The following is a 15,680-nucleotide window of genomic DNA, read 5'->3' as shown; positions in this document are numbered from 1 at the left end:
TCTGAGGGAGGGGCTGTTGGGCAACAAAGTGTGTGGTGGGCACAGGTCACAATGGGCAGGAGAGGATAAAAGGGGTCCTGTGGGGTGGTTTAAGCCTAGGGGGAGGCTTCAGTTTGGGAGGAGAGGAGCAGTACGAATACAATTGGCAGTGAGGTTGTGGAAGCCAAAAGAACAGAGGCTATTGTGAACCAATGTGTCAGATTCAAGAGGAGGCCCCTCCCCACTCCAAGTGAACACCAACATCTACACGCCTCAACATCTGCACACTCTGACATCTATTGGGACCCCAACATCTGAGCACCTCAACATCTGCACTCCCTGACATCTACTGAGGCCCGGATCTCTCGCTCCTCCACATCTGCATACCATAACATCTACTGGGGCCCGACCTCTGTGGGCCTCCACATTTGTGCACCCTGACATCTACTGGGGCCCCAACATCTATGCACCTTGACATCTATTGGGGCCCTGACCTCTGGTCCTCAACATCTGCACATGGTAATATCTACTGGGGCCCCGATTTCTGCACTCAACATCTGAGCACCCTGTCATCTACTGGGTCCCTAACATTGTGCACCCCGATATCTCCATGCTCTAGGCAGAGCACAGTCTGGTGCAGGTGCAATTGTCTCTAGCACTGAGCAATTGGTAATCAGTACCCCCACCCTGTTCTCAGTTGCTCAGAGATCAAAAAAAAAAAAAAGCCTGCAAAAGACCACTGCTAACCCACCTGCTAGAGAAACCAGGGAAATAGGACACCCTGTAAAGTGTGGTAAAGTGTGGAGGACCCCTTGGAGTCCTGATAAAAGATAGCCATGAACAACCAATATAAGTTACCACTTTACACAGCCCAAAGCAGCCCTGCAATGGGTATGTTTAATACCTCCATGGGGAAACTGCAGCAACAACTGTATAAGGGGGAGTATACTATATTCAAATATGCCCCAATGTTTGAGAGTGACTTTATACAGGTCAGTAAAAAAGGAGAAGTGATTGACGTGCACAACCGTGCCCAAATGGTGACCGTGGGCATCGTTCGCACTAGCCCCCACCTCACACTACCTGATGTCATGCTGCTGGCCCGACCAGCTGCTATCTGTGATGACTATAACAGATATGGCCCTGCCACCCAGGGAAAAAATTACAAGTCTACACAGATCTTAGAGCTAACCAGACTGTTTCCCTTGAAGTTTGTAACAATATCCATCCATAATGGTAAAAAACAACAGCTCCGCCTGAAGCTTGCCACTGGCCGCTCTTTTTACCTTCAGCTGTGTCCCCCTTCTAATACAAAAGATCTTTTTGTTTATTGGGAAAACCTTGTTTACATTTTGAGACCACCAGTAGAGGCTTACAGTGGTTCCCAGGCCATCCCAGTTGGAGACACACTGGACATAAGTGGGTTTGAAGAGGAGGACAAGAGCCCAGCGGTAAGTCTTCACAGAGACTCTAAAAGATGGGGCCAGGGTGCTGTGGGAGAACAGCTAAAAGTCCTGCAGAGCCTTTGGTACCGAGGCTCACCTAGAAAATTCATTACATTTCAATGGGTTCAGGGCCAAAAGAGCCTCCATTTGGAGGTCATGTCACACTGGGGAGGTTCTAGGTGTTCCAAAGTGTTCCCCAATGCTGTATTTCAGAGCTTCCTCAGCTGTCAGCAACTCTTATTTTCATGTCCAATATTGTATTGCGATCTGTGGCATCCTGACACTTCCTCCCCCCACGTCTCCCCATGATCACCATGTACTGATTTTGTATAGATCGTTGGCAGAGGGCTGTGCTTGTAAGCACTGTTAGTAGCTACCAGAATATTAAAGTGCATGCCACTTAGCCAGCAGAAATACTAACGTAAGTGTATAAAAAAAAGTATATGAGGATATTCGCTGGTGAATTACAATAATGTTCTAGCAGATACTGAAGAGGAGGATTCCTGCAACAAATGGGAGATTGGACTTGAGAACTCAAAATTATTATAAGCTCTTATTGCTTAGCTATAGGAATAAAAGGTCTCACCTTATTTCACTTGTTTGTCTCTTCCATAGGCAAGTGTCATTCATTTCTTTGGAAGGGATCAAGATCAAGTTGACATCAGGAGTCTTCACATGAACCCTGAATTGTTTGGGGCCACCTCTTATGGTTATGCTAGGGAGGAATGAATTCATTATGCCCCCACACATACTGCTTTCAAGAGTTCACACACTTCTGCAGTCACAAAGCCTACAGTATCAGATAAAAGGGCAGGGATGGTGACAGGAGCAGCCTTCACAGATCCAGAAGAAGCACAGTTAGAATGGCCATAGTGGGAGCATTCGACATGTCTTACATTGTTGTTAGCAAGGGCTGCAAGCCCTTCTTCTACTCAGAGGTTATTTCCAGCACATCAGTAGGAGTTACTGGCCTCTTCCCAGAGGGCAGCATAAATATGGTGATTCCAAGAGCAGAAACTACTGGCAAGCCCACTGCAAAAACAGCTAACAGCTCAGTATTGGGACCCCTCATTACAACCTTGCAGAGTGACGCCTACATGAGTGACCAGGACGGAAGCCAGAGGTCTCCACCCAGCAGGACTGACTTTTTAGGAAAGAGTTTCAGAGCCCTGTACTGCACATGGTGCAGAGGTGGGTATATCGTATAGGACTGTGGAGGAAAGCAATATCATCCACCCTAATACAATTCGACTCAAATTCTCTGCTCTAATAACATATGCTCTATTAACAGGGAAGGGTAGCAATAAAAACAAATGGCAATTTCTGATCAGGCTCTGACCTATCTTTAACTTTCCCTTAACTTGATATTTGTGATTCAATGCACAGATGACAGAATAAAATGCTAAAGATTACTCTCGAAGACCCTCATCCATTTTTCATCTACATGTATTAACCAAAAAAAATTCTAAAATCCCCAAAATATATAACCAGGGACAGAAGCAAATGGTAAAAATTATTTATTATAAAAATATTATTGTCAGGAATGTTGAAAAACTAATTATACTTTCTAGAAAGGGCTTCATTTCCTCAGTCTCTTTGTTCTTGTTTTTTACCCAACCTAAATATTATTTAACTGCTTTGGAATTATACTAAAGTACCCAACATATTCTATAAATCTTAATTTTAATTCTCTGATGTTATTTAAATTCTAAATTTTCACAAAGAAATTTAGAATTTAAATAACATCTCATCACAATGGAAGAATAAAATGCATATTAAAACTAGAAAAACAGAACAATTGGCTAAAACTTGAATATAGGATCAATTCAAAATCTAGACAAAAACTAGAGATTAGCTAATCTTAGAAGTGTAAGATCTACAGGATCAACCAGTGTTCTAATTTTGCAAGTAAAAAATCTAAGATTCTAAAAGTAATACATCACATAGTTTTAATTAAGTCTGCATTTCCATAATCCTCATGTTTCTGAAGCCTAGCACTATGCTTTGAATATAGAAGATATTTGATACATATGTGCTGATTCCAATTAAATTAAGGGTTATAAATGTGAAATAAATGTATTTTAGTTGAATCCAACAAATCTGAGTATACAGAAATTTGCATAGCACTATTCTAATTCCACTGATCCCAAAGGCTCCTATACCAAACTGTAAGGTAGTGGTTGTTCATGAGACCTTACATACACAGTGGTTGGCTTAATGATTTTTATTTCAGGTCTAAAAAAAAAACTTCAAAATAAAATCCTGTTATTCATGAAATTTTAAGAAAACTTTTATTTTGAAGCTGGCCCAGAAAGTCCTGAGTTCAAAGCTATTGCAAGTTGTAGGACAAATTTACACTTGATATGATGTCTCCAATGTCACAACAAATGTATTAAATTTTTTTCTAGATACACAGATATATGTTAAAGGAGAGTCCATCAGCAAATTGAAAATATTAGTAGAAGTCCAGATAAGAATATTAATAAAAGAATTCTACTCTTCATTCATTACATTAAATAGAGTAAAAAAAAAAAAAGGATACTACATCTCAAGTAAATTTATAGATGTAATGCAGTAACAATTAAAATCCCAATAAGGATACTTTTATATAATATAAATTTTTAACAGCAGGCAATCATGTCAGCTAATTAAAGCAATCATGATTTCTCCTGCATTATATGTAAAATATCAAAATTGAGTCATGTAGTTTTAAAAACAGGACAACAGAAATGAGAGATTCAGAGGAAAATCCAAGCCAAACAGGATGCAATATAATGAGAGAAATGGGAATTATCTCTAGATGAGGTGAATTAAACAAACAAAAAAAAAGGTGAAGTTTAAAGAAATTGATAATTTAAAAAACTACAGAAAATACACTCACATATACAAATTAAGGGGGAAAGCTGCAGACTGGGAAACATTTTGTGGTAAATATAACTACTAAAATATTATTACGTGCCAATCTTCACAGGAAAATGGCCAAAGAAAAATATCTAGTATTAAAAAATTATAAACCAAAATCAAGTTACTACCAAGCCTACTACCAAGCCTAATAAAATGAAAAAAATAAATGTTTAGGAAGGTGATAGAGAAGCAAATTATAGTCATATATTATTGATGGCTAAGAGCCCTAAGACTTTATCTTATGAAACAAGTAAAATAGATAAAAGCAAAATAGATAAAAGCATTCAATTACTAGTAAATTGTTGAGCAGATGAGGTTATAGTAATAAAATAAAATCTATGTTTCTTTCATTCCTTTCTATTTCCTTACAGATATGAGGTAAAACTCTTTTTAAGTGAGGAAACGAAACAGCCAAATATACACATTTGTTCATTGTTCCACTCAACTACTACTTACTACTGACAATATACTAGGAACTACATTGGTCTTAGAAATAGATGTAATACAATATATAGTCTCTACCTTTATGGAACTCATGGTCCAGTATATATTGATAACAATTCTGTAATGATTAGGATAGGGTCTTAAAGTCCTAAAAATAGTTCATGTTAAGGTGAAGAGATTTTTTAAGTACTATATGCTGGTTTGATTTTCTCTACAATAAATTAATATTGGAATTTGAGTGGCTATGACCAGCTTGTGACATAAGACATTAAAAATGTGATTTTTTTCTTAGACATAATCGCTTCATACTTGAGGCAAAACAGAAAATAATATTTTTGAGATGTAACACTATTCTATTTTTTTTAAGATTTTTTATTTATTTATTTGAGAGAGAGAATGAGACAGAGAGAGAGAGCACGAGATGGGGGAGGGTCAGAGGGAGAAGCAGACTCCCTGCCGAGCAGGGAGCCCGATGCGGGACTCGATCCAGGGACTCCAGGATCATGACCTGAGCCGAAGGCAGTCGCTTAACCAACTGAGCCACCCAGGCACCCTAACACTATTCTAGACAATTACCGCAAATTATTTTCTGTCCAAGACTATTTTTCCACTAAGTAGTTACACATACATATCTTTGCCATTACATTGTTTTTTGTATTAAGTGTTTTTTTCATATTTTCATTTTGGCTTCAAATTTCCTAGCTCTGGATAATTTTACTTATTTCTGAAACTCCTCCATAAGCTTGTCGTCCAAAATACACAACAGCAATTTGAAGGTAATGCAATAGAATAAAATTGACTTAACAAATAATGAGATGGTTTCAAAACTATAGTCAATATATTAGAGTTTTGGTCTCATTTTTGGATTGTCCTACATAATTTTCAATGGTGAACATTATTCTACAATGTTCCATTGTGCTAAAAAATAAAAAAAAAATCAGTGACAATGCTTTTAAGGAGCCCTTGTGTGTTTCCTTGTAAATCATTTTCTATTATTTTATTATAAATTGTAATTTAATTTGAAAGAGCACTCTTTAAATGAACTATTTCTAGATCATAAATATTAAAAATCTCAAAACCAACTCAATTTTTCAGGAACTAGCATTATGATCAAAATAACACAACTACATAAAATGATGTAAAGTATATGTTTGCATATACACACATGTACAGCAAGTTAGATGAACATTTTACTGACCTTTAACTGAAGAAAAATTACAAAATGAGTAAGATATTAATTGGATTTTCAGGAAGAGAGAAAAAATATTTCCTTAAAAACATAGGCAAGTATTTTTATGTTTTATTACATTTTAAGAAAAGCAAACTGTTACCTGTGCAAGAATGGGGAAGCCAAGGTTCCTACATCCATTACAAGGAGTTAATGCTTCCCAGAGTCCTGAAGGCCCACAAGTGTTTTCATCATCTTCTTCTTCTTCCACTTCTCCTGGTGACAAATTTATTGTAGATGAAGTTCTCTGAAATTAAATTTATATTATACCAATATATTATATCAATGGTATTCAGATATCTTAACATCAATTAAATTATATTATTTTCTTACACTGTATGTTAGCAAGCAAAATCAGCTTAATATTCACCATAGTTCTGTGGCTGTGGCATGGGACTAAGACAAAAAACTTGTATAATTCAATTTAAGTTGAATGTTTAAAAAAATTGAAAGTGAAAAAACTGGGTGAGAAAGACTATTAGGATACAAAGTTCATAATGAAAAATAGACATGAAAATGACCTAAGAAAATATCTCAGTAGCAACAAATTAGAGAAATCTTATCATTTCTAAATGCAGTCAGAGGAATAGCAAGAAAATACTTTATTGAAATAGGAATTGCTAAAAAGCACATTTTTTTACAATGTCTCCTTTTCAAAAAAATGAACTTCATAAAATTTTATATTATACTTATACGTGTAACAGGGGTAATACTTTTAAGATTAACAATGGATAGCAGCAATGTGCACAATAGCCAAACTGTGGAAAGAGCCAAGATGTCCATCGACAGATGAATGGATAAAGAAGATGTGGTATATATATACAATGGAATATTATGCAGCCATCAAAAGGAATGAGATCTTGCCATTTGCAACGACGTGGATGGAACTGGAGGGTAATATGTTGAGTGAAATAAGTCAAACAGAGAAAGACATGTATCATATGATCTCACTGATATGAGGAATTCTTAATCTCAGGAAACAAACTGAGTGTTGTTGGAGTGGGGGGTGAGGTGGGAGGGATGGGGTGACTGGGTGATAGACACTGGGGACGGTATGTGCTCTGGTAAGCGCTGTGAATTGTGCAAGACTGTTGAATATCAGATCTGTACCTCTGAAACAAATAATGCAATATATGTTGAGAAAAAAAAAAGAAGAAGAAGAAGGTAGCGGGAGGGGAAGAATGAAGCGGGGGAAATCGGAGGGGTAGACGAACCATGAGAGATGATGGACTCTGAAAAACAAACAGGGTTCTAGAGGGGAGGGGGGTGGAAGGATGGGTTAGCCTGGTGGTGGGTATTGAGGAGGGCACATTCTGCATGGAGCACTGGGTGTTATGCACAAACAATGAATCATGGAACACTTCATCTAAAACTAATGATGTAATGTATGGGGATTAATATAAGAATAAAAAAAAATGTCAAAAAAAAAAAAGATTAACAATGGGACTTCCATGTTGAACCTGCATATTTACTTTTGCTACTTGCCAAATACCATTAAAATGAAAATGGATTTGTAAAAATGGTCTAACGTGCATAAGGACAAGGACAACAGAAGAGAGGTTAACAGATGAGCAACAACAAGAAAATTTTAAGATAATGGTAAACAAATGGATAAACAGATTAGCATATGAAAGAAAATTTTAAGATACTGATAAACAAACGGGTAGGTATTGCCTGATCTAGCAAACTTGAGAAAACTGAAAACAAAATGTCTATAAGGGGGAAGAATCAGCAGCATGTCTCTTTATGACTCAGCACCATCAAAAGGCCTTAAGAATCATAGAGACTGACTACCCATGAAGATATATGTGCAGGTGGAGCTGCAACAGGATAGAAACTATATTTGGAAGAGTTAGACCCTTAGGCCCATGTTCTCAACTACCCAAGAAACTAAACCTTCACCTCTGACAAAAAATGGGAGGTTTATTTTCTGGTGGGATTGAAACAAAGGGATTATAGAAATTAATTGATATCTGGTAGTTGTAGATTCCCAACCCGCCCCAGTGCCTGCCCACATTTGCCCTAGAGAACATGGCAGCTAGGTTTATATCCCCCAGGTAGGAGATGAGAATATATTCCCCTCTGCAGAAATTGACCTCCCAAGAAAAAAAGATCTATAAGTACCTAGTAAAATTATGGGGGCCTATGCCTTAACTCTTACTGTAAAGCCCACTGCTCATAAAATCTCCACCCAGATAAAGTTTTAGGTAAATATGAACAAGAATCCAAGCATCACCACACATTTGAAGGAAGCCTTTAACAGAGACCAAAATAAATATACAGAAAAAAGTTGTAGATAACATCCACAAAGAAATAGATGATATTTGCATCCATGAAACAAGAACAGAATGCTATAAAACAAATACCTAAAACCCAATAGAAGGTGGAAAATAAGTCTGAGGAAATTTCCCAGAAGACAGAACAAAAGATGAGGAGAAATTAAAAGTTAAGAAATCAGGGATCAAATTAAGAGGTCCATGTAGAGACAGGAGGAAATCAAATGCAAGGAATTTTGCCAAAACTAATGAAAATTCCATATTCAAAGAGCATGATGAATGCTCAGTAAATTGATTTTTTTTGTTTTAAAGAAAGGTAAAAGTCTTCAGAAGGTAGTGTTAGACACACACTGATAGATCATGATTATTGAAGTTAGTAAAAATACTCTATATATTAAATTATAAATGGTACCCACTTGACCTCCCCAAAAATTGTGACTTTAAAATATAAGACTTTAGGGTGCCTGAGTGGCTCAGCCAGTTAAGCATTCATCTCTTGATTTCAGCTCAGGTCATGATCTCAGGGTCACGGGATTGAGCCCCATTCCAGGCTTCTTGCTCAGTGGGGAGTCTGCTGAAGATTCTCTCTCTCCCTCTCCTTCTGCTCCTCCCCCGTCCCCGTGCTCGTGCTCTCTATCTCTAAATAAATAAATCTTTTAAAAAAATAAAAGACTTTGTTTTTCTACATTCACATCTTAAATTTCCCTTCATCAATTTTCAAAAACTGAGAAGTCATAAACTTAAAAAGCCCCATAAGCAGTTACAGCCTGTAAGATACAATAATAATAATAGCTATAATCTATTGAGCATTTACTATGTGACACTGTAGTGTCATAGGATTCTTATTCATTACTTTAATTCACACAAACTAAGGCACAGAGAGGTCAAGTAAAACCAAGGTCATAGAGCTGGTAAGTGGCAGAAAAAGGATTCCAATCCAGACTGCCTGACTCTAAAGCGGACCCCCTTGACCACTCTGTTACATGGCTTCTCATTCAAAACAATATCCTGTAAAAGGTAATATATTGAATAACCAAGCTGATATAATTGCAATTTAAATTTTAAAAAAGTGTATTTGTTAATATATTTCTGCTACATGATGACACTCCCGAAAGCAATTTGCTATCTGTGACAACTAATATGTCTGTAATTTTGTACATAGCTGCCCATTCTTTCATAAAAACACATTTCTAAAATCAGTAATAAATAAGATTATCACAGGGATTTTTCATCCTACAGACATCCTGGTGAGAAAATCTTGGGGCATCTAAAACTTAAATCTAGCAAGAGCATCTATGTGTATGATCAATGCTGTCTACAAAATAGAATAAAATAACCAAATATGCATCTCCTTCACCAACTCATGATCAGTTGTTGGTTGACCATCAATGTTGACATGGCATGACACCATAAATCATTACATACTTGGTAAGAATTATCAACATCTCACAGATTAATCAGTTCTTTTGTACTTATGTTAATGGTACTACAATTATTTGATCCGATCTTACAGGAAATTCCTCTTTCTTCTCTCCAGAGAAAAACCCTGTTTATGTCTCTTCGTTGCTCATAAATCTCATAAATTATTTCCCATTGTACAGTAAATAATATCCAAATTCCTCAAGGTTCTATGGTCAAACTATATGACAACACTTTTACTTCCTCTACTATACTCCTCCAGACTATAACCAAGTGGAATTGTTTACCCTTCCTTAATAATGTTCAATGCATTTATTTATGCCTTCCATCTTACTTCTCCATGCAGCATATTGTACTGGTTAAGAGTTTAAGCTTGCCTACTTATTAGCCTACTTATTAGCATGATTTTTGTCAGATATTACAAATTGGACAAATATAACCATTGTCAGCCTCACTTGCCTTATCTACTCAATGGGAAAAAATATAGTAGAACCTCCCTCAGAATTTTTTTCCTGATAATTAAATAAGGTAATGAATATAAAGTGCCTGGCACATAATAAGATTTCAATACAGATTAACTACCATTTTAGCTATTATTCTCTTATGATCCCACTGGTTTCCTGAAAATACAGTTCAGATTTCTTCTTTCCAGATTTCCCACAAACAGAAATGATATGGCTCTCTTCTAAACGTCTATAGCTCTTTGTGTGGGTTTGTGTATTATGATATTTCACATATACCTTGAGATGATAGATGGCATCGTGGCAAAGAGAAGTAGCTGTGAAGTTAAATAGATATACATTTAAATCGCATCTCTGCCATTTCCAAGCTGTGTTACTTTGAGCAAATCACATAATCTTATTAATCCTAGTTTCCTTATCTGAAAAGTAGGTAAAATAATAATTCCTATTTGATAGGGCTATATGAGGATAAAATTAATTGCATGACAGTGACTGGCACGTAAAAAATAATGAATACATACTGGTATTTTTATTATTATCTTTATCCTGAAAGAGCTGTATACACATACACACACAAAACACAACTTATTTATCGCAGTTAATTGTAAGTTATTTGAAAGCAAACGTTGCCTTATTCACATTTGTATCTCTTACAATGTGTATGCATAATAGAATTTAACAATTATTTATTGAATGAATTATCAATGAACCTCAAACTATCATTTTCATTTAACTACCTAGGAAATTTTACTAATATTAAGAGGTATATATAATTGCATCGCAAATCTCATTATAATTATTTTAGTTTTACTTTATACTAACCATTAGTAGGAACATTAGCAGAAATAACAAGATTTATCAGTGGTTTAGTACTGCCCCCTAAAGACAGTATATAAATTAGCTGCATAAAAAAACAATTTTCCACTTGCTGCTTTACAATTAAAAATGCCTGGGAAAGATTTTTATCAAACTAAATATAATCTTCAATTATTTATGAAAAGCAAGCCACATGAACACACTTAAACTTGGAGTTTCCTTTATTCCAAACGTGTTTGAAACTTTTTATTGGAGACCCAACTGTGTTCCTAAAGTTCCAGGAATTCTTCGATAGAATATAGACCAAAATTGTCATGGTTTGAGCCTATTATCTTTCTTGGTTAATACATAGTAATTATGTGGATGAAAGATTGGACCAGTTTTACACTGTCACAAAGGACTAAATCCTAAGATCATAAATACCATGGGGAGACAAATTTGAGCTCAAAGAAAAATACTTCTAAAATAATTACATCAGTCTAGCATTAAAGAAATGTGATTTCCTTGTGAGGTGATATATATATGTAGATACATCTATATCTATCTATCTATTTATCTATCTATCCAGGTATCTCCTCATATTTTTCATCATGGCGTAAACATGATAATGTAATAAATATCTATAATGGTGCTTTATAGCTTAAAAAAATGATGGAAATTTTTGTATTTAGTTGGAGGATCTATGAAGTATATCATCTGTGTGGCCTGAAGGGAGGTGTTTTTTAACCTTTAATCCGAAATCAGTAATGTTGCATCTTGACAAATACTGAGTGTCCCAGTGGCCTTTTTTAAACTGGTGTGTGTCCTTCTCCTTTTCAGCGTTCCCCAGTAAGCAAAAAAAATGAGCATTGTGCTGCTTTCATTTTTAGAATTACAGGCTAGAAATGTGTCCAGTTTTTAAGGCAGTTTAAAATTGTGTTTTCCAGGGAAGGACAAGTCTGACCATTTATGAATTTTCTTGAAAAGGATTATAGCTTTACTATTTCAGTTCTAAATTATATTTTTGATATGCTGCATGCCAGAAAGGATCTACCTGTTCTGGGGGAGAGGAAAAGAAAAAACCATCTTACTATCCGAGGGCAGAACAAGTTATCACTGAGAAAGACTTTTTTTGGTTTCATTTTGAAGTTAAACACGTCTGCTTTTGAGCATCTGTCAGTTCTTTGATTTCCAAAGTCAGAATGCAAGCACTGTGCATTATGAAGGCTTTGCAAACCCAATGGCTCATTCTCAAACTCCTGGGTATTCGTTCTCACTCTGCAAGTGAGAATCTGTAGTAGAAACTGGTGTTCCAGTAGGGGACCGTGAGGAGCGCGTCCAGTCCTGCTCTAAGCACCTGGGCATTCTTGGCCAGAGGCAATCATGATTGGGACTACATTCTGCTTGACGCAGATGGGATCATAACAGATCTAAGACTTCTTAGCAACCAGATAAGTTGTTTGCTTTCTATTTTACATAGGAAATTGTTTTCTAAAACTAAAATACTTGAATTGTCAGACAATGCAATCTCAGTTTGTAATAATTAGTTTTTGAGGAAGTGTAATAATCTATGAAATGTGAATAAATGGAAAGTTAAAAAAAAATGATTTCAGACATAGAACAGCCCAATAAAGTAGGGTTGGGATTACTCCTGTTTGACAAGTGAAGAAGCTGATCTTCTTGCAAATTATTAAATTTGCAAGATCATCCTACAAATGAGACTAAATTATGATCCAAGTCTTCTGACTAGGTGCTATCATCTTTCTTCCACACCATGGAACCAAACTCCTGACGATAGATACTCAAAATGTTCAGAATATCCACAAAGAAATTTTTTTTTCTGTGACAGTTTATAATTGAAGGCCTTTACTCTTTAACTCTAAAATTCTAAAGTCCATGCAGTTAAGGATTAAGGGCCACTTATGATCCCACAGAACCCCTTTACATCCTCACCAGTCAACTCCCTAAAGCATTTCTTTATAAACATGGTGGAGCAAAGATAGAGGCTATCCATGTCCTGTCCAAATGTCGCTGGAGGAAACCTGGGGCACTGGACTTAGCCAGAATATAGGAGAGAAATGTGTGGGTGGGGAAATGGGATGATGGAATAGACAAGAATGTTGCTCTTCCTACCAGCAACACAAAAACCAAAATGAAAAGTAGGACAACCATCTAATTGGACTCTCAATACAAAGGGACCACACAGAAAGGCAGACTCCAGGAGGTTGGCAACCATTAGAAATGGAGATCCAAACAAAGGAAGACCATTTGGAATGGGAGTCAGCAATCTGGACAACTGTGTGGCTAAGTCCCAAGTGGTTTTGTCTTTGTTTTTCAAAAGATGAAACTGGTTTATTGATTTTTAATGAAATTTAAAGTAATACATGCTTATTGTAAAACAAATCATTCAAAATTAAAAGTTATTAAAGGAGAAAGTGAAGCTTTTCTAAACTCATTCCCACTGTAAGCATTCAGTGCATGTCTTTCTAGATTTTGTACTTGTCTGATGATTTTATTAGGATAAATTCATAAATATGCAATTGTATGCCAAAAAGCACAACCATTTTAAACTTCATATACACTGCCAATGTTGTCTCTAACTTACTCTCCACACAGTGACCAGAAAAAATTTTTAATATGAGAAAATGAACATGTTATCCTCTTCCTTAAAAGCATTCAAGTTTTAGCATTCTTTAAGTAAAATTCAAAATTCTTCATGATCCAAAAGGCAGGATATGACTTGTCCTTACCTGCCTCTCTAGTTTTTCCCACCACCACCCTTCTTCCTCCCCTTTGCTCGTAACATTTAAACACATTACACTGTCTCTCTCCTGGAATATATCAAGCTTCCTCCTACCTAGAACTTCACATACGATTTTCTCCAGCAGAGACTGTTGTCTCCCAATATACATTCTCTCCTCTCCCAGTTGTCTTTAGAATCAGAACACCTAGGCCTCTTTTTCTATAGTTATAAAAACAAACCCTTTTAGTTGGGCATATGCCTGCTTTAAATAAAGACATTTCCCAACCCTCGTTAGACCCTTTGGGTATAAGAAGTGTTCTTAGGGTGACGAAACATGCCCTTCTTCCTCCCCATCCTTTTTCTGCTGATGGGAATGCTAATGAAATGGCTGAAGCTGGATCAATCATCTTGAACCATGAGGCATCCTTGGAACTAGAGAACATACACAGTGGAACAATAAAATAGAATAATATTCCTGGATTCCTCTTGCTGGTGAGTTCTACCAGCCTTAGACTGCCTTAGTCTAAGCGTTGCAAGTAGGAGTGAAATAAAATTCTTTTAAAGCTATCTTGGATTTTCTGTTCCTTGCTATTGTACCAAATCCTAACAAATAAATTGTGGCAACATTCTCTTCTCTTGTCTTCATCAGGATTAATCTTATTTGTGCTTTAGGTGTGAACTTAATTCCCTTCCTTTGGTAGACTTTCTTGATGCCACAGTCAAAATTAGTTCCCTTTTCTACACATTTTCACAGCATCCTGCTTTTTTAATAGCAATTATCAAAATATAATTTTAGGGGCAGAGCAAGATGGCGGAGGAGTAGGAGACCTGGATCTCGTCTGGTCTCAGGAATTCAGCTGGATAGGGATCAAACCATTCTGAACACCTATTCACTCAACAGGAGATCAAAGAAAAGAATAGCAACAACTCTCTGAACAGAAAAGCGACCACTTTCTGGAAGGTAGGAAGTGCAGAGAAGTGAATCCCAGGCGATATTCGGGAGGATAGACGGCGGGGGAAGGGGACTCTGTCGGCCGCTTCTGGCAAGTGATAGAGCAGCAGAGCACAAAATCGGAACTTTTAGAAGTCGGCTCCGCTGAGGGATGTCGCTACAGTGGCTACGCTGGGGGTGGAACCCTCGCAGGACAGTGTGGTCTCAGGACCCTCGGGGTCACAGAAAGACCGGGGGTGCCTGAGTGTGGCAGAGCTCCCAGGGATCAGAGCAGGGAAGCTGGCTGCAGAGACGGAGCCGAGACACAGGCTCTCAGCTCGGAGTTGCCATAAACCGTGATCTGTGGCACAGTCGGGCCCCTGCCCCTCCAGCAGGGACCCAACAAGCGGCAGATCCGGGGAGAGTCCCCTTACTCCCTGGGGAGGAGCAGCGCGGGAGCGCACTGCAGGGATCTGCTGGGTTTGGAGACTCCAGACGGGGTCAGGTGCCAGAGATAGAAACGCTCGGTCACAGGCCGGGTGAACACCGAGTGCGGCCGGAGACTGGGGAGATGGGAGTGACTGACTGCTTTTCTCGGCTCCTCCGGGACAGAGATTGGGAGGCCGCCATTTTCACTCTCGGCCTCCAAAGCTGTAGGGAAAGCTTGCAGGGAACAAAAGCTCCGGAGAGCAAACCTGAGCAGATTACCAAGCACGGACCGAGCAAGGGCAGGGCAATTCCACCTCCGGCAAAGACATTTGGGAACCACGGCAACAGGCCCCTCCCCCAGAAGATCAGCGAGAACAGCCAGCCAAGACCAAGTTTACCCATCAATGAGAATGGCAGAACTCCAGCGCTAGGGGAATACTACACATAGGATTCATGGCTTTTTTACGATTCTTTAGTCTTTCAAAGTTAATTTTTCTTAACTGTCTTTTTTTTTTGAATTTTTCTTTTTCCCTTTTTCAACCAACATCTTATCAATCCCTTTTTTAAAAAAAATTTTATTTTTCATTTTTAGAGTCATATTCTATCCCTTCATAGTAGTTACCCGT

The 15,680-nt window shown here is 37.4% G+C and overlaps 2 protein-coding genes across 2 annotated transcripts in view; one reads left to right on the top strand and one right to left on the bottom strand.

Annotated features, from left to right (window-relative positions):
* ANKS1B (ankyrin repeat and sterile alpha motif domain containing 1B) overlaps positions 1-15,680 on the bottom strand; it is a 1,110,621-nt gene that overhangs the window by 822,601 nt on the left and 272,340 nt on the right. The window contains exon 9 of the mRNA XM_064590752.1: positions 6,104-6,247. Within this exon, the coding sequence (XP_064446822.1) occupies positions 6,104-6,247 (144 nt within the window). The remainder of the gene's footprint in view (positions 1-6,103; positions 6,248-15,680) is intronic.
* On the top strand, positions 816-2,632 carry GARIN6 (golgi associated RAB2 interactor family member 6). Its single transcript, XM_045871187.2, has 2 exons — positions 816-1,507; positions 2,332-2,632. Exons 1-2 carry the CDS (start codon positions 816-818, stop codon positions 2,630-2,632), a joined length of 993 nt encoding a protein of 330 aa, XP_045727143.2.

Source organism: Mirounga angustirostris, unplaced genomic scaffold (assembly GCF_029215605.1).
Source record: "Mirounga angustirostris isolate CCGP_5_RB_7025 unplaced genomic scaffold, mMirAng1.0.hap1 SCAF_5, whole genome shotgun sequence".
Classification (NCBI taxonomy): Eukaryota; Metazoa; Chordata; class Mammalia; order Carnivora; family Phocidae; genus Mirounga; species Mirounga angustirostris.
The sequence above is the reverse complement of the archived record's forward strand: the minus strand, read 5'-3'. Positions and strand labels throughout refer to the sequence as shown.

Bases quoted from the DNA above. Each gene is read 5' to 3' on its own strand.
- GARIN6 (XM_045871187.2), top strand. From the start codon at position 816: ATGAACAACCAATATAAGTTACCACTTTACACAGCCCAAAGCAGCCCT. The intron at 1,508-2,331 runs GTACCGAGGCTC...CATTGTTGTTAG, and splicing joins AAAGTCCTGCAGAGCCTTTG to CAAGGGCTGCAAGCCCTTCT.